The sequence below is a fragment of the Larus michahellis genome, chromosome 4 (assembly GCF_964199755.1).
Source record: "Larus michahellis chromosome 4, bLarMic1.1, whole genome shotgun sequence".
Classification (NCBI taxonomy): Eukaryota; Metazoa; Chordata; class Aves; order Charadriiformes; family Laridae; genus Larus; species Larus michahellis.
Window position 1 is genome coordinate 1,287,208 of NC_133899.1, and position 23,680 is coordinate 1,310,887.

The 23,680-nt window shown below is 40.7% G+C and overlaps 1 protein-coding gene across 3 annotated transcripts in view; it reads right to left on the reverse strand.

Moving 5' to 3' along the window:
- NFAT5 (nuclear factor of activated T cells 5) overlaps positions 1-23,680 on the reverse strand; it is a 68,939-nt gene that overhangs the window by 36,252 nt on the left and 9,007 nt on the right. For 2 of the 3 annotated variants that reach the window (XM_074582609.1, XM_074582607.1), the window contains exon 2: positions 6,015-6,140. In XM_074582609.1, coding sequence (XP_074438710.1) covers positions 6,015-6,140 — 126 coding nt within the window. Of the gene's footprint in view, positions 1-6,014; positions 6,142-23,680 lie in introns of those variants that run through there. The other variant, XM_074582608.1, reaches the window with a different exon arrangement.

Below are 23,680 nucleotides of genomic sequence, written 5' to 3' on the forward strand. Positions count from 1 at the left end.
TAACAAGCCAGAGCACTGTACTAATATACAGCACCAGGAAGATGCATTTTTAAAGAGCATCAGGATCTGGTTTAAATTAATTCTGTAAGAAAGAAGTATTTGACGCATGACTGAAGCAGGCACGCTGCAGACAGAAATCCCTGGAAGACATCCTCCTAGGAAATTACAGGAAGGTATTTCCAACTGGGAGGGCGGTGGGAAGGGGAAGGGAAAAGCCTACAAAGAAATGGAAGTTTTTACAAGCATTGGAGGTCAACTACAAAGAATAATCTTTTTTTCTGATAATTTGTTTACAACGTGCACTTATAAGCCCAGGATAACAGAATTAGGAGCAGGACTGATATCCCCTTTGAAATTTCTGGTAATTATTTCTGTATCAACAGGAAAAACTGACTAATGACACCAGGAAGGATGATAAATTGACAAAATATTTTCATTAAAAATAAAAATCAAGAAATCTGACTCTACTAGGAAAAAAAAGAAAAAACAAACCAAAACAACCCACCCCCACCTCCTCCATCTCCATTTCGAAGCTTTATTAGAATCTTTAGCTTGAGAAAGGTGAAAAAGCCTTATCTTGGCAGCGAAACCCATGACCCATACCCCTCAGCATCTGCTCTCTACCCCACAGAGGACTCAGATATTTTTATCCATTTCTCTACAGTAGCAATTGAGAAGCAAATCCTTGTTTTCATAATTAAAATGACAAAAACTGCTTATAGCAAGTATTTCAATAACAACTCCGATCAAAAAAGCCAGTTACTCCTGTTTGGACAAGTAGTTTGTCCCTTTAATTAAAAAGGAGCACAAAATTGGCATGACCAGAAAAAGGTAAAACTTTTATCATTTATCAAATATTTTCCCAGGAGGCAAACTTAGATGTCTGGGAGGCAGAAAAATTCAACACTAAGTTGTATCCAAATATGAAGGATACAGAGTTCAGTAAACACACCTCAGTGGCATAAAATCCGTTCCCCTCTTGTTACAGCAAGAACACCACTCTGTGGAGAATTCAATTTGAGATAAGAACTGGAAACTGTCAGGATGGAAAGGATGCAGGACATACTATCCTGGGGAGCGATACAAAAAATACGGAAAGATATATATTTGCCTCTGTGGAAAATGGAGAGCAGCTTAAGAGATCAGCAACAAGCCGAAGAAGCTCATTCCAAGATCTGCTACAGAGAGAACGAACGGGCGACAGGCAGAGAAGCAAGTTTCTGTAACAGTTTTCTTCACTGGGGTTCAGAAGGTTCCAGCATTCCTGTCACTGCAGATAAAAGATGAAAATGCAACGCTTGTTTAAAGTACGTGGTCAAAAATACTGCTGAACCAGCCCCGAAAGACAAGGACAAGGTGTTGACCTACCAACTAGAAAGACACCTTTGAGAAAGGACTTAAATTAGCAGTGTGAATTTTAAGCATTTGAAGCACTTGTTCAGTGTGTCTTGATCAACATGAAAAAACTGTTCAACCTTTAAGAACCAACTGAAAAGAATCAAGCATCCCTCCTCGCAACTGGAGCTTAAAAATATTGTGTAGAAGGCGCTATTAAAGCTTCGGGCACATTTATTTCATATAAGAAATCTCCAGGCACAGCTTACAATGACATTTCTCAGCATGACACCCTCATGCCTTTCAAGAGTCTAGAAGATGATTCATATTTAATGTGTTTGTGGTACCGCACCAGGCAAAATCCTCCTTTTCCTGTCCCCTGAACAAAGCCACTTGTAATTCAAATAGCAAGCACAGGGAACAGTTACTAGCGGTAAAACCAGATCCTTTTCTCCTTTCTGCTTTCCAGAAGAATAACAGAATTAGAAGCTTGAGAGAGCAGCTTAGGTTGCGAACAGCTCAAAATCCTAGAGTTCTATTAAATTATACTTGCCTGTTTGATATTGAGAGAGTGGGTAATACCTCTTTTGTCTGGATTAATGAATATGAGATACACATTTATTAACAAATTAATGAAAATCCAATCAGCAACATTCCATATTAATACTCTTAAAACTGTTCTGTAAATCACAAAACAAATTTCCAAATGGTAGAACTAGAAGTCTGCCCCTGCATGGTCATCACTGCTAAAAACAGCCCATCCTGCTCCTCCAAAAAAAACAGAGAAGTTAACTGCAGCAATAGATACATTTCTCACCTATGACGTGATTTATATGGAACAACGCCCCACAGCAAACTGACTAACAGAAAAGCCTCAAGTAAGCTGAATTTCAGCCAGATACTACCTTAGTCTGTGTTTTGGGAAGCAGAGAACAAACTGTGTTGACTACTACAGGAGTAGTAAAAAGCTCTCACCACTTCGGATCATTCCCTGTAACATAATCCTCTCATTATCAAGAGTAATCATAGCTGCAATTGACTTCTACATACGATGTTGCTAGCAGCTTTTCAAATTAGCCCTTCCTTTTAAAAACAAGAGTAAGTGACATTACCTACAACGCTATGGAGATTGAACTATCATTTCCTCATCATTTCCCAAAAAAGTAAGGCTTTAGAGCAAGTAAGAGCTGACACAAACAAAAGAGAAACACAAAGCAAGGGGAAGATTTCAGATACGGCAACACTAGGATGCCAAAGTCATCTTTCTTCTCTACCCTACCATCTGTACAGTGTCAGCTCCTTCAAAGCGTGCCTATAGTCTGCTATTAAGGACGTGATTTATGCAAATGAATGGTCAATCTCAGTCTTTTAAAATTTAAGCATAAAATACATATTTATGTTTTCCTGCATAAGCATATAGACAGGCACAAAGCCCAGGCTGATTTTCCTCTTATTCTCCTGTTAAGAAATCAGAGTCCAGCCCAGCCAAACTTCTCATTACTACAAGAGACTGGATGACAGGGTTGTGAATGTGGTAGCAACTTTTCAAAGACACTATAGCAATCCTAAAATAATTGCAGAAAATAGTAAAACATGATACACCCTTTTACCTAGAAACATGGTACAGCTACAGCAAGAATGCAGCTGAAACACTTGTGTCCTGTTCTCTTCAGAAAGTGATTTGGGTGCAAAAGAAACACACCACTAACCTCAATGAAAAGCAAAAGTGCTCCTGGGATTCTGGATGTCAACTGAGAACACCGGGGAACACTCCTGCTCCATGGCAGCTGCGTGCTGCGGGTACCAGCATCAGGTCAGAAGTGCTGAGTTCAAGATGGCTTGGAGGAGGAATCCTGATCAGCCACTACACAGCAGGAATTTGTGGGAGGGGAGACTATATAACTATGAAACAACCCACTGACACGCACCGCAAAGAGGAAGTTCGCCTCTCCTTGTATCCCCCTACAACTTTTATAGACATTGATGTTCCTTCCTCTGTTCCTAAGAGTTTGTCCCCAGCTTTAAAGAGGAAAAAAAGGTCTGGCCTCAGACTTACCAGAAATACCCAACTATCTGTCCACCCTTGGGTTATAATATATCTTATATATTTTATAGATATCTCGCCTCCCAACACCGGAGGGAAGAGCAGGGACCGTTCTTTTCAGCTTTCTGCTCTCTCTCTATCGTTTTGGAACACAGCCTACAGACCTGTTTTGCAGGTAAACAATTTATCTGAGAGGCATGTATTTTCTTTTAAGGATGTGGTGAAAGAGAGAGGAGGAAAAAAACCAAAGAAAAACCCCACTAAGCTGTTATGCTAAAACTGTCTATCTGATATTATTCATTGGCCAAAATGCAGAGGTCAGGCACCCATTCCCCTGCGACAGTACCAGCAACGCTGCTTTGGGCCAGGGCTCACCTCTCCTTACGCGTCTAACACAGCTCAACTCCCTGTTGAACAATCCTGACCATCACAATTATGTGTTTATAAAGGACCAAGGTTCAATTGTTCTTGCCCTCACTGGAGTGGAAAGTGACATAAGCAATGAAAACAAAACTAGCCTGTGGGCTGTTTGGGTTTTTTTGGTTGGATGGTTGGTTAGGTGGTTTTTTTAAGACAATTTTTAACAACTTGAAGAACTGTAGTTGCTTGTGTTTAATGCTTCTGATCCTGATTGTAACAGCACCCAGAAACTGACCTGTCTCATCACACCACCGATGGAAGGTCTCCAAAGCCACAGTTCAGCAAACAGTTTAAACCAGCACAAACTGGCAGCCATTGAGAGAAGCTAGCTCCACCTTTGCTGACTGCTGCTTCTTCCCCGCATTCCTCCTTTCCTGGTGCCACCAAAAGCATTTGCGCGGAGCCGCAGTAAACCCATCCGAGACAACTCTAACCTGGAGCAGGTCCTTGATCCAACGCACTCAGCAGCACACACTTGGAAAGCTCTTCTTTCCGCAGTGGTATCAGCTTAAAATCTTTGTTGAAACTACGCTATCTCTGACACTGAAAAGTGTTCTTAATTGAAGGTCTCCTTTCAGGGTTAACCAAAAAATCTCAACACTATTTTTTGAAGTTTTTCATTCAAGCAAATCGTGCTGCAGTTTAACCCCAAGAGCTAACATATTCTTAGTTTTTTTAAAAAGGAACTGGACTGGCTGTTAGCAGACACTAAATACCTGGAGGTAACAGACATTTAGTTCCATTCAAGTTTTTAAGTCTTTTCTGTTAGATACAGAATTAATTAGCAGTTCATGTCTATCTGTGGATTTAGAGTGTAACAGGGTTTGTGTGATTTCTTGGTTCACTTTTTTTTTTTAAAGTACATGTTTCTGCAGGATTTGGTTGCTGTCTTTGAACCAAACCGATCATTAAGTATCTTGATTTTAGAAAGATATGCCCGATTTATTTTTTAATAAGCGACATGAAAATATCAAATCCTTTCAATATAATAAATAAAAACATCAAATTCTTTCAACGCCTGAAGTCCCACTGTGCACAGTTAAATCCACAGGTTGTCTCAGAAGAGGTCTGGCAAAACATGAATGGTGAGCAGTGCTGTAAAGTTTCTCTGACAAGGCTACAATCGCTTCAGTTTCTGATCAGGATTCCTGTACCATGCAAATCTGGGAAACATTCTCATACAAACATTTAATGCATATGAACTCATAGAGAGAAAAAAGGAATAATACAGCTATCCGAATCCTCACCTTAAATAGATACATTTTTCTCAAGCAACAATTTAAGGCCAATTAGGAAAGTGAATCATGACCTTATAAGAAATATGGGGATCAAATTATGCAAAAAAAACCCCTTATGCGATGAAGAAAGATGCATCAATCACGAGCATGATCGTTTTCCCCTTTTTTTCCTCATGGCACAATATATAGAAGTTACTGACAGGAGTTCCAGATGCAAACCAGCACTAAGGCTAACCTCACACATCAGAACTTTGCCCTTAAATCCTCACTTTTTTACGTTTAATGAAGATCAATGACAGAGTCTTTAGACTAAAGTCTAAAATGTGACTGCGAGTAAGATAAAGATGAAGATAAAAAGGTCATGTCTCATTTTTATATGCTGTCAATTAGAAAAATAACTAATTTAAACTTATCAGTTTATAGAAGTGCCATCCTGACATATATTATGTTCTCGTGTATCTGAGAAATTTGTAATACATTACAATAGAGAGCTATGTGTGAATGGAGTTTAAAAACTAAGCTTCCTCCGGCCTCTTAAAGAAAAACATAACCTTTCTTCGTGCTTACAGTTTGGTAAAAGCTTCATGGCTCAAAACGTAATCTCCCATTCCATTTTTTATCCTGGCTAGAATTTGCTGTTTTACAGTCAGTCAGCATTGTGCCTTAGCTCCAAATTGGTATTTATTACTCTGAAGGCAGAGTGCATTCTAGGAGTTAACAGGCCTGTCTTGCGTTGTAACAGAATAATGAAACAGATAATTTATTTTTTAAGAAGATATATATGAAATACAACAACCATTAAAACCTGATAATTTACATCACCCAGTTTAACTTTTATTACCTAAATTCTCCTAGAATGAACTCTGTTACTTCTCCACAAGCTCTTTTTTTTACAATCAAAACTTTGCCAGCACTGTTCATGTTGGCCAGAACGTTACAAACCTCAACAAAGCGACTGAATAAATGAGAATGCTTACCAGCAGCGACTACAGCTGGAGGCGGCGAACCTGCCTCGCCACCGCTTGTTTGGCTCATGGATGCTACAGATGTTTCTCTGGAAGGTGGTAGCTGCAGCTCCTTTGGGAGAAGGTCATAGACAGATTCTGTTGAACAAAAAAGGATTTAATCAAAGACTTATTCATGCTCTGTAAGAGAAAAGAAATAAAGTTTCTGCCTAAAAGATATGAACTATAATCCAACCTTTTCAGGACCTTCTGAAAAAGTTACAGTAAGTGCTTGGAGATCTTAACATCATGGAATAAGGTTATTTCAGAAAACAAACAACCAACCCACGAAAACATTAAGATACACATTCTCAAGACTGAAACAAAAGGACACAAACTTGTTCAAACAAAGAAATAATTCATGAACTTCCACAGAAACTGTACTCATTTGGAATGAAGGGGCTGACGGCGTGTACGAGTCAAGTGAGAATCAAAGACAAACCTGTTCTCAGAATTCAAACTGTGCAACTCACTTCCAAAGAGCCTAATTTAGTACCACCATCCGCAGAACCGCCTATAAAGTCTGTGTAAAGTCTTCCCATGTAATAAGTGCCAATTCCTGTTACGTAAGATCCTTTACTTCCATTGACCTGCAGCATTTCTTTTTGCCTCAAACCCTCCTGTAAACTCATGCCAAGGCTGCAGAGAAAGAAGTCTCCACTAGCAAAATGGCTAGTGCCAGGCCATTGTGCCTGGCTAGTGCTCCCTGGGGCAGATCCTCTGCAGCAGGACAACCTCTAAGAAAAATTTTGTGACTTCTCTGTTGTGAACCAGCTGTGGCCACCACGCAGCTCATCTGACAGGGCTCCAGCAGCCAAGACACAAGACGGGAGGTCAACAGTCGCACGCTCAACCTGCTTCTCCATGCTTGCTGATGGCTCAAAGCATGTCCCCGCCTACAGGCTACCACTGCGGGCTACTTCAGAGTCCAACTGGCGAGAGCTCTCACTGCACCCAACCACTGAGAACGTATCACAGAGTTATCCCGAGATACTGACAGCTGCACTCAGGCTCGAGCCCACAGCTATAAAGGCACCTCTTCCAGGGGGTACACCAAAGATGCATCATTTCCAACACCCCAACGGAGATGTAAATAACCTAGATGAACAGCTATAAACTGAATCAACAATTCTACATTGCAAAACTTTATGGAATTCCTTTATATGTATTATTTAGGTGCCCAAGACATATCTGGAAAACTCAGTGTTTTTTCCCTATGAAGCAACAAGTATACTCAGTTGATCCTAAAGTAAAATCTATTTGTGCAGCAATTCTGCGAAAATTAGAAAACCTGCAGAGTTATTAATTAAAAAGATTTATCCACATTAGGCCCTGTAATAAATGAAACATACTCAAGAGAAACGCGGAGCTATATACACTCCCAGCAATAGATAATTGTATTTAAAAGGTAACACGTACCAAATGCTGGTTATGCCACAAACCAGAACGGTTACCGTACTGGGTAAGAATGCAAATGCTCTCACCACAAAATGGTATTAAAAGAGTCCAATAAAATTTTAATGCCGTTTACAGGATACCACTTGTCTGTTACGCACAAAATCACAAGCAACTACCAACAATGGCTGTGAACCGGCGGTCAGGTCTAACAGCCCAAACGGATTCCCATCTGCTGCAAGATTACTTTTTTTAATTTACTTTTTTTTTTTAGATGCATCCACTTTTCAGAGGAATCACTCTTCAGTAACCTGACAAATAAACAGAACAGAACATTTTTATGTTTTTATTTAAACCGACAATCAACATATTGGCAACCAGAGGTTGCAATCCAAATCCCAAAAATCTCTGCAGAGGTTTTCTGTAAGAGTTACCCATAATGCTGAGACAATGTACCAGTAAAATATTTTGAGACAGCTCAAGTTAATTAACCATAAATTCATAGTTTTATTGTTTGGAACAATCTGGGGAAGAAAAAAATACTTACCTGTGCTTACTGAAGATCTTAAGAGGTACAAAAGGCAAAAAGAACAGGCACGTTTGTTCATACTTTTGCTCCTGTTTTACTACGAGGAACAATGCATTAGCACTTCCCTCAAAGATGAGTTCCCTTTGTTAAATTAACTTTTTCCTCAGCTTTTAAGGTCTGATTTATCACTCTTCTAAACTAGTGATTTTCAAGACCATAAAACTGGCTTTCAAAGTAAAATAATTTAGACCAGTTTAAAATTGGTTATGTAAAGATATGGTTACAATGATGCTTCTCATTTTATACTTATCTACTTTTCCCAAAAAAAGGTTAGTTCTTTTTCAGCGATAATGTATTACACTTTATTAAGCAGTATTGTGTACTTTTTGTGTGTATGAGCACCTACATGGTTTAAACATACTCTAAATTTTTGCCTTCATTAAAAAAGGTGAATCATGACTTTATCTTACAATTTTTACTTAAGTTGCACACGCATACAGACTTGAATCCAATTCCAAAATTAAAAACCCAACTAAACTGCACTTAGAATTGTTATTAGCCAAACACCATCTCCTTATGCCTGCTGTGCCAGTGACGGGAAAGAAAGGGGGCTATCAAGGCACAGTTCTATTTTAAGATGGGAAGGGAGTGCAGAAGGTACAGGGAAAAAAATCCATTGACTAAATAATCAAAAAACTGTTATACGGATACTTGAACAAGAATGTCTGAGGAAGGTGAAAGAAGTGGAGAATTTTGTTGTTGTTGTTGCATTGAATATACCTCTGCCAGTGAGCCACAAGTGCTAAATTCACAGGAAAGAGATGCAATAGGTATTCACCCTCAGAACAGCAGAACAAACAGGGCACTAGAAGATCAACTGTCACCTACTCTGCCTTGGGTAAAATATTTTAAAATCTACCAGTCAAGTTGTGTCTGGACCATCACGTGAAGAAGAGCAGAGAGGCTGGGCACTGTGTGGCTTGCAAAAGGGAGCACATTTGAGCTAACAGCATCTAGGACTCCATGCAGTTGCGTTCACAGCTTTAACAACAGGGAGGACAGTATGAAATCCAGAACTGAGAAGCCAAGAAGCCCAGTTGCTACTTCAAATAGTCACTGTCGGGCAGTTTCTGCACTGGCACTACAAGGACAATACAATTTATCAACAGGTGCCATTGTAAATTCAAATCTGGTTTAATACATGGAAGCATTAGAGCGAGAACCTTACTAATGCACTTACACTGACTGCTAGCGGGGATTTTCAGTCTCAGTTCTCCTCTTCCTTTAAACCCTGAAGCCAGTCCTCATACACAAAGCTCAGAAAAGTTATATGAAAGAACTAAACGTGTGTGTTTGCACCTTTTTAGAAACAAACCAGTCTAACTCCCACGTCCAAGCCATCTCATGCCCTACAAGTACAGAAACGCAGCCAGCGCTGCCTATTTTGCAGATGTTTGTTATTTGACATGCTGCATTCTGAGAAAGCCTCTGTGAACCACAAAATCCCGTACAGTTTTCAGAGAAAATGTTTACTTATTTCCATGTTGAATGGCTGCTATAAGCTTGAAGCAGGCATAGCTGTCAATACATCAAAAAATTCTGCAAATAAAATGTGGCGTTTGGAAACCGTAAAACACGCGTGGGTCTGTTTTCTGCTGAACTACAAATTTTCTTTAAGATGAGTATGTTAATTCAAAAGACTGAAGAATTAAAAGCTCAGATTTTGTCCCAACAATGAAAAGCACAAATACCAGCCAGCGAAAAACACAGTTATCACATGAGAGGGTAATTCCCTACTCGACATCTCAGTGCCTGTAGGTATTATTGCCCCTGCAGCCATCAGTCTGCACAAGAGCTCCGGAGAGCAATCCCTCCTAGATGAGCACCAGCCTTTATTCTGGCTGACGCTGGTACTACTACCTACAGGAGCTGAGTAAAATCCAAGCTCACATCGGTCAAAAAAAACACCACAGGCAGATGTTGGATGCTAGAGCAGCTGCTGCACTGTAATTACCACCCAAGGTATCTGTCACAACCTCTCATATGGAAAATTATGCCCTTTCAGCTTTGCTGACATACAGTAATTTTAGTTCAGAGTGCACCCTGCACCAAATTCTTCCTCCTGAGCCATCTACGAAACTCAGACACTCCCGTGTGCCGGACGGAGCTGGGAAGGCTGTCGCCTCGAGAGGAGTAGTAGCAGCAATATTTAAAGCTGCTGCAGTCACTCGACAGGCAGCTCTGCGTACGCTGAATATTCTTTTACGCCTAGAACACTGGAAGCAACTCACCAAGTATTTCTGTTATGCAAAATGCTTAGTGACGGGCCACAAAATGAGGGTTCGTAACACAGCATGTGTGTGCGCATGTAAATAGAGTAACCTTTGTATTTTTATGTATATGTTGCATACATATACATATATTTTCATTCCTTTCTGTCGTCTCTTAAGAAATCCTCTTTGAGGAGAGAGCTGCTCATCACCATAATTCTGTCATGACTCAGAAGACATTTGGCACTGATTAGAAAACCTCATTTCCAAAAGCTAAGTTATTATGTAAGAGGGAGTTTTTTTCTCCTTGGGTTCGATGTTGGCTTTTATTTTCTGTTCGAGAAATTTATTTTTACCTCTCAAACGTGACAAAGGTTCTGTCGAGTTTGCTGCTTTAAAGGTATGCTCAAATCCAAAACTCTCACAGCATATTTTTTCTCAGGGAACACGTAATTTTAGCAGTAATCCACAACAAGCACAATTATAATCTTTGTGAGTAATTCTAAAAGTATGATAAAGAGAGAGAGGGAGGAAAAAGCTAGCATTAGAATTGAAGCACATTCCCAAAGATCACAAGACCATTAAGAGCAAATCTTTAATTTCATGCTTCATTGATAAAAGACCAAACGACTTGAAACATGGTCTAAAATACAATACCACACCTAAAATTGAAGATTAGAATTTTTACGCTGAGGGTGGTGAAGGTGGGAGATGCCCCATCCCTGGAAACACTCAAGGCCAGGCTGGACGGGGCTCTGCGCAACCGGATCTAGTTGAAGAAGTCCCTGCTCATGGCAGGGGGCTGGACTAGGTGGCCTTTTAAAGGTCCCTTCCAGCCCAAACTGTTTTATGATTCTGCGAACATATGGCAGGAGTTTAAGTTCAAATTCAAAGTCTAAGAAAAAAAAGAAGAAAAAAACCGAAAACAACTCCTGGCTTTTCTTCAGAACAGACTTAGCTCCACATTCTAAAACACATCTTCAGTGAACTGGATTGCTAGGAGCTATCATTTCAATCCTTCTTTGAGGAACCTGAAAATGTTTGGGTACCTTTAAGAAAGTTTGCTGCAACAAACCTGCTCTTCACAAATCCGACTTCAAATGAAACTTCGTGTTTTCACCTAAACACAGGCCAATGTTTATATATGCTGCACTATAAATAGCATTAAAACAAAACTTGACAAATCCCAGAAAGATCAGAGTTGTTGCAAGGAAACTAATTCTTCCCCAGAGGATATAGTTTCCCTCCGCGCCTGATATCGTATTTGAATAGCTAAAGCTCCCTCCTCTATTGATCGCTCACCTCTATCACCATGTTTTACACACGTGTGTGCATACACGCACACACTGAGTGTATGAAATTTTCTGCTACAATTTCATGTTTATTCATGTGGAAAACACACACAAAAAATAAAAGGCTGTTACGTAAATGCAGTATTACATTTGAAGGCAAAAATAAAAATTCAGTATCACTACATATTTCTACCTAATTCGCAAGAAAAAACATGTAGACAGGATTCCTGTTTTCAGCAGCCACCGTGTTGAATCGATGAGTCAAGTTTCGGCTGGCTGACAGCACAAAGTGTCATGTAACTTCTTGCTGACTTCAAATCCCCTTGACAAACATATTAGTTGATCTCAAGTTCATGGGTTTTTTTGCTAGAAGTAGCTCCATTTATACCCAGCATCTCTCCTAAACACATTTTCTTTTTCCATATAGGAAGGGAGGAACACGCGTTTCAGGATTACTGTTATTATCAAATATAAAAAAAACAGCACACAAACAAAACAACAAAATACTAATGATCAGCCAAGAGCCACACATGCTCATTTCCACATACAAACCTTCATCTGCATTCATGTCATCAGTTATTAGACATTCTATTTACAATAAACTTCCGAGTCTCGTATCTTCCCTCAAAATACCTTAACTAGACTAACTAGACAAGCCCAGGCTTGGCAAATTCTACTACTGCAATCAAGGACACACAGGGACAGGCAGATTTTTAATAAGTATTTTAAGTGTCAAATTTCTTCAACTGCCCTTTATCCGATTATCCTACCCTTGTAATCTCTCATCTGAGATCAGCTGCTTGTAACTTTGATCTTCCTGCCAGTTACACTGACGGTTCAGAAAATTATATTTCACGTGGCTGTAATGACCAGAACAGCATCAAACGGCAGGTCAATATCCAACACTGCAAAATTTTAAATCTGGGAAGAACAAGATTTCGTTAGTGTACTGCTTGAAACAGCTCAAAATATTCAGAATTGAAATATTAATGAGAAATAATCAAGTAATATGATACCAGACTTGCTCGTTATTGTAGCACATCAAAAATAGTACACCTGAGCCAAACGATGAGCATGCCAGCGCATTTGGCTATCGGCGGGAACTGAGCCAGCACCCGGTCCCAGGTGGAAGGTATTCACTGACACTTTTCCCAAAGAAAAGAACAGCAACAAATCCTGAAGATACACAAAAGGAAATACAACGCTGCAAGAAGGGATGCTCACTTAGTATGAACTGCTACACCCAATTGAAATCAGTTCATTTTAGATTAAACGAACTGAAGAAAGGCTATCTGTGAAAGGGCTGGATGCATTACAGTCAGCCTGCACGAAGATCCATCCTTGGGCCAACGAGTCTCTGGATCAGTCCCAGCAGCTGGTGACAGGAGCTCTGTCTTTGAGGGAGAGGGAGGAGAGGCTTAGGAAGCATTTAGGCGAAATAACTTAGAGAAGGTAGGAAACGGTGGGTGAAGCTGATCTGATGATATCACAGTGCAAGTGCAAAAGGCCAGTGGTTCGTGATGGCAAACTGAAATTTCTAAGTGCTCCTTTTCCTCTTATTTCACTCACTTCACCTTAGCGCACACACACAGTTGCCCCTTTTATAGGAATGTTTTTAGATTTCTACACACAGACTAACCAGGCTAGATTACAGGCATCTGGGCTTACAGCAAAATTAGGGATCCCAGCCTTTCCCCATCACCACCAACAGAAAATACTATACTTAAAAGTTTTTTAAGCCATTCTCACCATCATGATATCAAATAACCTTTCAGAAACACACCATGCCTTGTGACCAGCAACATTAGATTCCTCCTTACTAACTAGGAAACTGTGGTTCTATTTAGACTTTATTCTTAGGAACATAGCAGCTAAGCTTATGGAAGCAAAGGGAACGCAACTGAACACAACTGCTTCCTGTTTGGGAGTGCTAAGACAACTGTAAGATTCTGTGAGAAGTCACTGCAGCTTTGGACACAGACCAAAGAAAGCCCTGCTTTTTCCAAAGCACACGCATTCTCCCCATGGAGAGCACTCTCCCTCAAAAACAAAAAAAGGAGAATTCTCATTTCAGAATTTCAGATAACCTCCTGTGGTCAGAACTGCAGCTACTTTCAAGTAAAAGGTCTCTTGTTAAATAACACAAGTTTAATGCCGAAATGGAGGAAGATGCTGTAACTTCAAGATGATGGAAGGCAGGAAGAGGAAAGAAAAGTAATTTTCCCCAAAACAGCTAATGAAAGTAGCTGCAAATAATCAGTTCAGCTGTAACACAGCAAGTCAGGTACACATGGATTCGGTATTCCATCACGTGCAGCACTTGCAAGATTTTCTGCGGCTACTCGTACTTAATGAATCTCGAATGACTTTTCAGTTGCATCTACATTGTAATTTCAGCTATACAGATTAAGAACTGTGATTTCTAGTAATTTAATGCTTTACTAACTTGCACTGTGCTTGGAATCGTTCATGATGTTACAAAAGAATTTGTCTGTCCTTCTCAAACATTTGTGAGGCTTTCTTAGCCTACCAACAAATTTAACTGAGATCCTTCTGGTTGGTTGACCAAAAAGCTTCTTCTTGTAACTCAGCACTCGTGGATGCTGGGAGCACAAAAGAAAGGAAAACAGTAGAGAATACCAGTTTCCAATGATGAATGCATGATGAATTCAGACATCCTCATTTTGTCAGTACCACCAGACACCTTAAACATTATGGAATGCTCTTGAGATATACCAATGATTTCCCTACGCTTTGCTATTCTGTACCAGAAACAAAGCCATGCCGCCCAGAACTTCCACGCATGGAAGCCAAGTTATGAACTGGGCGAACTCTGCCCTGACCTCCTAGCAAATGAGGCCATACTAATGCAGAGGGAGACCAATATCACCATCTGGAAAGGTCATCTACTTCAGACTGCCACAGGACCACGGAATCCTGCTATAGCATTAAGAGAGCAATATGCAGTAAAATAAGCATTTCTGCTTTCTAGGCATGTAATCCCCCCTTCCTTTTTTTTTCTTCCTTAAGTAATCAGTGTAAATTCAGTAAAATTACCAGCTAACCTGCCAACATTTCCCCACGATTTCAAGTTTATTTTTAACAGCACATAGTTAAGAACACAAAAAAGGAACACTGGAAAGCAGTACTGCTTCTGCCTTTAGCTGAAGCCAGCCTTCCATTGCATGTAATGGCCTCTAAATCAATTTCTGATCATGATGTGGAAGACCTCTTTTTGTTCTAGTTTTCCTCTTAACAAAGATGTCAGACATCACTTAACCTGGCTGCAGCTCCAACTCCCACTTCAATGCCACTTCTCCAGGTTGTTCCCCAGACCCAGCCTTGAGGAGGTCCTTGAAATACAGCCCCAGCTCTTCCCCAGCCCACCTCTCTGTCTGTTCCACCATGGTGATCTGCTCCTGTGACTTCACCCCCTCTAATGCCGGGCACTTCTTCAGCAGCATCCCTTTTATCCCCACCCTCAGGCTAAAAGGTAATGACAGCCTTTGCCCTCCAAAGGCAATCATGCAGGAGAACACAATCAATCAGTGGGTGATGAAAAGAACCAGCCAAATTGTCTGCAGTAGAGGCAGAGGCAGGGCATTTTCCACTTGCAGCTGACATTTTTTGCCTTTAAGGGTAGGTACATCCTGGGAATCCCTTACCACTTCTATGACCTCCAGTTCTAGGCCCCGCTGTACAAGAGGGACACTGAAGCGCTGGAGCGTGTCCAGAGGAGAGCTACCAGGCTGGTGAGGGGTCTGGAGACCAGGTCGTATGAGGAGAGGCTGAGGGAGCTGGGCATGTTTAGCTTGGAGAAGAGGAGGCTGAGGGGAGACCTCATTGCCCTCTACAACTCCCTGAAAGGAGGGTGTAGAGAGGGGGGTGCTGGTCTCTTCTCCCAGGTGAGTAATGACAGGACCAGAGGAAATGATCCGAAGCTGCGGCAGGGGAGGTTTAGATTAGATATTAGGAAGAATTACTTTACTGAAAGAGCTGTCAGGCACTGGAACAGCCTGCCCAGGGAGGTGGTCGAGTCACCATCCCTAGAGGTGTTTAAGAAATGTGTAGATTTGGCACTTCAGGGCATGCTCTAGTGGCAGAGATTGTAGGGGGGTTTTTTTTGCGTGTGTATGGTTGGACTCAGAGATCATGGTATGATCTCAGAGGTCCTTTCCAACCACAAAGATTCTATGATTCTATGAACAACAGCAAAGTTAATCCTTGTCTTTTAATAAGCTCCCTGCACTGAACGGCTGCCCATTTGATCCCCACCGATACTAGTCTCCTCAATATGTTTTAATACTCGTACAGATTTGGCTGCTTCTTCCAAAGCCATTTCCTTGCTGCAGCACATGACAGTCACACCAGAGATTAGACAAAACCTTGGTGTACTCTTCTAATCAGCTGGCAGCATCCAAGCAGAAATCTCCTCTAATGATGTACTCTAAGCTGATCAAAAAAAAAAAAAAAACCAACAAGCAAGCAAACAGGCAAAGAGAGTCGTTTATATGGAACTAAGATTACGAAACAATTAGAAATACATGAACCTGCAAGTAGCCTCTCCTACACGGGAGGTGGGTGAGCAAAGTAAAGTGGAGCACACATGCTCAGCAAATTAAATAAACTCTATAAAGGAAAAACAATAATTGTGTCCATATTCCACTACAGCCCCAGCTAAGCATACAAATTCAGGTTCAGAGTACCCATCCACGCATGCATAAAGATTCTATGATGCTCATCAGTTCATATTAAGACACAGTTTTGGGCTAAACCTGTATTACCAAGGTTTCAGAGGTCAAATAAGGGCCTGATTGTCACTCCTTAGTCCAAAGGTAACTGCATTTTATTAAAACTACGTATGCAACTGAGTATCTTTCAAAAACTTTTGTGGGTAAGAGATGCTAAAACCAGAATCTATTCCACAACCGAAAAATTTAGGCCTCTGAATCTGCCAGGAGATCTTGTGGTTTGTTTAACTTGAAGTTCTGTTCTACTTGGAAATCCAGCCTCTGATTAAACAATATAGTTCAGCGGCTGAGCTTATTGTATAGCACCGATTCCACCACAATAGCTTAGTCCACAGAGTTTTCAAAGAATGATGGTGCGGGGGAAACAGGGGGAGTGTTACGTCAGCTCTAAATATTCAACATCTAATCAAAGCCTTGCTTTGTTGCAAAATGTTAGTATCATGTGACCCCCATGGATTTTTCTGTATACAAAAGCTTGGGCGTGGGAATACTTTGAAGCAAAGTATTTCGCCTGTCAGGAAGAACCTGTAAGAGACCGCTGAAGCGCCCTCCCGTTCCCAGCCCTCCCCATAGCTCCCTCCATACATCCACCAAAGACAAACAGGTTCTCCTGCAGATCCTAGGAAAAGGATTTCCTGACCAAGTTTGGTTATTACAGCACAGAGAACTGAGGATAACTTTCAGAAACCTCAGGCCACCTTCAAGTATATCAGGTATTAGAACCAATACCGAAACCCCACGTTACACAGCGCAGCGACTGCTCTCACTTCATCTAGGCTAAACCGGGAGAAGTAACCTCAGGACCCATTACAGTAAATTCTGCAGTGAAAATACAGACAGCCTCTTGCTTTTTTTGTCTTCATGTTAGCAAGGTGAAACATTTTCACAGCTACATTTGAGAATACACACCTATACCTTTGTGCAAATGAAACAGAATTTGTACATAGCCAGTGGAATATTTTAAGAATTGATGCCCCACGAGACGGCAGGCTGATAAGGGGGCTGGCGCAGAGCGTAGGAACAGGGACTGCACAGACGGGAAGCCAAAACAGGATAACGAGGACTCAGTAAGAAGCTCAACAGAGGAAGCTTTGAAAGCCTGAGAAAGGCAACTAGAAGAAAGACAGAGTGCCCAGCGCATAAAAACAGAACACAGACAGACTAAGATAGGGACAGGCCAGACGAATCTGTGACCGCTAAGTACTTTCTACTCCAGTGTGGCGGTTTTGCTGTTGTTGGGGTTTGTGGGTTTTGGGTGGTTGTTTGTTGGGTGGTTTTTTGTTGTGTTTTTGTTTGGTTTTGTTTTTTTTTTTTACTTCCTTTTTTGTTTGTTCGGTTGACTTTTTTGAGTACTCCACAGGGGATCCAAACTGTCACTTGCAGAAGTGAGAATCACCCACAAGTGCAGACAATGGCAGCTCTGCTTAAGGTACAGCAGAGATTTTATATGATAAAGTTACAAAAAAGATCTGGAAAGAGGAAAGACTAGGCAACATACATAATAAAGAACAAAAACTGATTTATTGTTTATTACAGACTATTACAGTTTCTGTATGTCCGAACAACTTTGCAACTCCGGTAGACTTAGCATAGGCTTGCTTAGCAGCACTTCAAATGAGGCAAATGGCCCTGAAGAGAGCGTTGAGTTACACAGAGCAAGAAGGGAAGACCCTATCTGAGCATACGTGGGAACAGATAAAATGCAGCAACTGTTCAAAGAATGAAAGATACTTGTTGGCTAACTGCATGGCAAAAGCCAAAGGGCAAGAAAAAGCCTATCCTTAGAGAAGCTGAGCAAAAAGACACAATACGGTACTTAACAATCTTGATGCAGACACCTTAAAATATTTTACAAAGTCGTCAGTCTGATTACACTTATTTTTGCAAATGCAGAAACTGAGCGGTAGGAAGATGGTAACTCACACGGCTTCCCAGCCAGCAGCAGCACACAGTTGAGCTTCTCTTCCCCAGGCTGCAGTCCAGTGCTCAATCCACTAGGTAACGCTTACTGAAACAATGCTTTTATTTCATGTCTTCGAGTACGTCTCAGAATAATGCGATTAAACACAGAACTCATTTCAGATTGTCAGTGTAACCTAAAATACGTAAAGACTACTTCCTTCTGTTCCTGTACACATTAACCTATTTTGAATAAGGTCCCCAACGCCACCTGGGCCACTGTTTTTCACGCAGCTCTCAAATGAAGGTATGCCAGCAAGACACTTGGCATGCTTCCCGACATTGTGCCATCGGTTTCAGTAGCACCTCTACAGAGAGGACAGTGGAAACAAACGAGAGAGTATATACCCTCCCTCTGTATCTGCCACGCTATATTCAGAGTGTCTGTAGATGGCAAAGACTGGAAGCAAGTCTTCCCGCCAGTGCTCCTGTTATTGTCAATACTGGCAGAACTATATTGCTGCTACAGCAACAGTGGCAGGTTTTCAAAGAAACTGCAGTGTATACAAGGATGTTTTACACAGCCAAACAGAAAATCTTCCTTCCAGTTCCCTCTGGCTTTAGACAAAAGCAGCAAACCCTAAATCAACATGATTCGTGAGCACACAGGGGAAAGGCAGATGCCGTCGTTCTGCCTGCACTAGAGAACTTTATGATTAAAAAGTTTCTGTTGGTGCAGCTCCACGCTGAAGAATCGGCAGAGGATCCGAGCACTCTGTGTCGATGACGCAACACTCGACACTGTCAAATCCAAATCCTGCCAGCAAATGCTGCTACTCCAACACCGAAACGCACATTATAATACGTTAGTGACAAAGAGAGAAGAGTTTGCTGAAGGACAGCCACTCCTATTTTAAAGAAAGATGATCAGTAATATATTATTAACCACTAAAGTCATTAAAATTTTATCACAACTGTAATATTATTTCTTGTACTTAAAAATAAAAATTAAAGCTAAAAGTTGTTTCTTGCATTTTTTAAAGAACAAGCATTAGTACCAAAAATGCCAGTATTAAAAAGATCACTTTGCAAGTAGTTCATAACTGAACAAAAATCAGTTACTGCAGTATGCCACTAACCTTCAGAAAAGCTGTTAATCTCAATATTCAGGATTCTGCACAGCAGGGTAGGGTTGAGAAATTAATCCTTTTAAAGTTGAATTTCAACAACTGACAAAGGCATGTGTTGGCCAAATTCTATTTATGGCATTCATCCAAATATCAAATAAAGCTTTCCTGGCTGTGTTTCAGTCATCCCCATTCACAGCTCAAAGAGTACTTTTATAAATGTAGATAGACAGTATAAATCCTGTGTCTTGTTTGCATCCAATTTTACACATCTCAAAGAGAGAACAACGTTATTTAGTAATTGTCACTTCAAGAAACGGACCAGTAATGACTTACTGAAAAGTCTGTCCTATGCAGTTGTAAACTCCAGACGAAACCCCAAGAACTCAAATGCTACTACTAAAATACACAGCGGACAAGGCAGAGCAAGTGGAGACTGACAGAACTGCAGATGTAAGAACACAACAGGGTATCGCTCGGCTAAACAGTTAAACACTTCAGCAACATAAAGGCTTTACTACATCTGAGTAGTATATAAAGATGCACATTTCTCCCAAAATGGCGGGGGGGGGGGGTGGGGGTGGGGGGTGGTGGTGTAAAAAAAATAACCAATCTGTTCACAATGCCTTAAGAATTAAAAACAAATAAATCCAATGTTGCCATGTTTTAATCTTCCAGCATGCAGGAAACTGAGCTAAGCTTATGTTTGGAAAGAATCCAAATATGATAGGTATGAAAATTCAATTAAGGAATTCAAACAGCCTCATTCTGCTGTTATATACTGTTGTTACAACAATGGTATTTCTTTATTTGTGATTCTATAATAAACTGAATTTTAAGCATAGTTGGTTTTCTCCCTATCTTCACATTCTGTCACTACAAAGACTTCATTTCTCAAATGCTCAAAGAAATCCAAATACAGTATGACTAAAGAATATTAATAATAGCTATTTATCAACCACTTTAAACACTGCTATTGTTTCAAAATCAAAGTTCACCAGAAACATAGAGGTAATCAGGCGCTCCAGCCAGTTATGCTGGTTCCTTAGGTGCAACGCACCATGCCACGAGATGGTTCAGAGACACACAGAAGTCCACCTGACCCTCAATTTACTATTGTCTCAGAACAACGTTTCTCAGTCTTTTCAGGTTTGCACAGTTTTTTCCAGTGGGGTTATTTTTGCCATCTCTTACATTTGCTGTAGAACAAGAAACGCAACACCAGCAACGAAAATTATATGCACTTTTTTCTTTTGAGGCTATACCACGATATTTGACCTTGAAGAATAAAAGCATACAGGTATTCAGATAGACTTTCAACACATTGCAACCACCTCTCGGATTGAGTATTTTCTTATAAACCTGGGGTAGAGGCTATGTTCAGGACACTTGACATGTCCTAGTAACTCCTAGCATGACGTCTAGCCCCTTGAGCCCACAAACCATCTTCACGCCTCCCACCTTTTACTCATTTTAGTGAGATACTGACACAAAAAGGTATTTTCTTTTCTCAAAACTGAGAAATATTTACACTTCCTACCATCATTTTCGTTTCTACTTATAATTCAACTACTATGTTTGATGATAAACATAATTTTTAAAAACAAACATGAAGTAATGTTTAACAAACAATACTCCTTGGCACAGTTAAAAGAAAGCTCTGCTGAAAGCCTGACATCTGTAACACCACTTCTAATAAACTGACTAATCAAGTACATGAAAGAGACGTGTTGCGTTAAAGTGATGGACCCCGCGATGCTTGTATCTCTCCAACTTCTCTCCCTGGTATTGCAAGATACACAGATAAGGAGGTAAAACTACAGCAATGTTAAAAACCACAGAAAGTAATGAGAGACAGCCTGGATGCTTCACACACATTTCATTGAGTCACAAGGCATCTCGGAGCACGGCACACGAGTCCCAGATTGCCCGCTCAGTTTTCTGTCACGTTTAGCACCAACAGCAGCTACTCTGAACACGCTCGTGCTGGAAATCGGGGGAAAAAAGAGGAAAGAGAAAAAGAAGATTCTAAGTAAAATCTTTTTTAGTGAGCCTGGATGATATAGCAGAGGCATGTTACGGACAGCATTTGTTCAAAGCCAGCTCTCACCAAGCACTAGGTGCTACAGTTCCACCCCAGGCTCTACGTTCAGGAGCCTTTTGTTCTGCCCAACCAGCAGCGCTGCTGAGACACGCCGAGCCTCCCTTAGACTGCAGATAAAGGTCGATGCCACTAATGAGGCATGCACTCAACCACGGGCAAACCTGTGTGATAAATACTGCACCTAGAAGGAATTCCTCAAGGGAAGAAAGATGTGAGTTGTTTGTAAAAACAGGTTTTGAAACTATTAAGCAAGTTCTTCTCCAAATATGTTCACACATGACTCTCAGTAGACAAGTGGGAACCTAAGCCAACCATTGAACGGCAGAACGCGGATAAAAGATTCCTTTCTGTACTACAGAGCTAAAACCGCACTGGAATCAGAGGGAGAGCAGCGAGGAAGGAGTCAGTGGCATAACTGCTCTGGAACTGCCAAGTTATGTAAAACTTAAGGATGGTCGTAACAAATCAAACTAAATATTGATTAGCCCATATCTTTTCTCTGTTAGCAGCAAACTAAAGGGAAAGGTTTACAAGAGCCAGCAAGTTTAAAAAAGCATTTCTCTTAGAATACCTTCCAAATTCTGACAAGCGGCTACAGACTATCTCCCTAGTTTACAGCCTTCCCTAAATACATATATCCTCCACAAATCTAACAGCTTCTTGAATCACTTATCCTTTTACCTCCCAAAATATCTGTCAGTTGTTTCCACAAGTCAATGATGTACAGAAAAAAGATGACAAAAAAAAAAAAAAACACACCCCAACCCTCTATCTTCTGTTTGAAACTGCTGCCTGGTCATTGCATTGACTGTCTTCTATCTCTGAAATCCCGAAAATTTGTCTGTGCTATAAAGTTAATAGCTTTCCTCCTCTATCCCCTCCACTCAAATATTTTTCAGTTTTGTATCTACAGTTCAATTGTGCAACACCCTGTATATGCTAAAGCTGTACATTGATTCAAGGACAGACAATATAACAGAAGATAAGTCCACTGAGGGTTAGAGTTCATGGGGATAACTGGCAAGCGTGCAGATAAAGATCGTATCTGGATGGATGCAGCATACCTGTCAAAAGCTTTTGGGGATTCCAACATCCCTTGTCTAAGACTATCCCACCCCATGCCTCAATAAACCGAGCTATTAAGAGTCTGCTATGACCAGCTTCTCAGAAGTCATATGTTGTTCTACTTAAAGATCTCTTCAGCTCGATTAAACTGTCTTTCCTTACTGGACTTCTAAGGGGGGGAAGAAAACTTGTACTCGGAGTTTCTTCAACAAATAACTAGTATCCCACTATAGAAAGTGCTTGTTTCAAACACCCAGAGTACCTTCAGCTCTCTTTCCTCTATGTCTAGAACCTGAATTCAGTAAAAATAAAGCCTGCAGATTCCTCGGCTCAGGTGCAGAAAGGTATTAATCTTCCTGTATAAATTCTTTTGCTATTGTATTAGTGTACTGAAATACCTGCACAGCCAGGAGTACTTAAATTTACTCTAAACAATATAATCCCTTCCTTGCTACCACACCTCCAAAAGCACCTTTTACTTAAGGGCCAGCTTAACTTAACTGAATTACTGAAGCTTAAACTGAATCCTTTCAGGCCACAGAATAAAAAACCAAATGATTTCCCCCTCTGATTAAAGAGCAACTCCATTCCAGGTGCGGTTCAAGTTTCAAGGCGAGGCAGATGGCCCCGTCTAGAATTCAGATGCCCTAAAAGAAAAACAAAATAAGATTTATTCCCAATTGAATACAGGCTGAGAAGGGCACTAATCCCACTCACACAAACATACTTACAGTCAAGAGATGATGGAAGTTCTTTCTCTACCACTAACAAATGCAGAGAAGAGTTTAAAACTGCTGAACACGCTGAGTGTGCCTGGAGCACAGAACTCCAGGAATGCCCAGAAAGTCACTTCCAAAGGAACATGCTCTTGATAAATAAGTGTAACCCCCTTTCTTAAGGGAGCAACATGGCTGTCCTGTCTCCCAATAGGCTTTGAACCTGGTAGGTGTCCTCAGCAAAACTGCTAATAGGATACAAAATCTCAGAGTACATTTCCTAGATTTCAGGCAAATAAACAGCTACATCCAAAAGGAAAAATATGACTTAGTACCCCAATAAGAAAATGACTGCAACATAACACTAGACATGAGAATTTCTGATGTGGGGACTCACAAACGTCCCAACAATAGTAAAAGTTGTTCAGAACTCAAACTGACATGCATTTAGGGCTATGAGGACAAAGGGCACAGAGCGCCTTTCACACAAG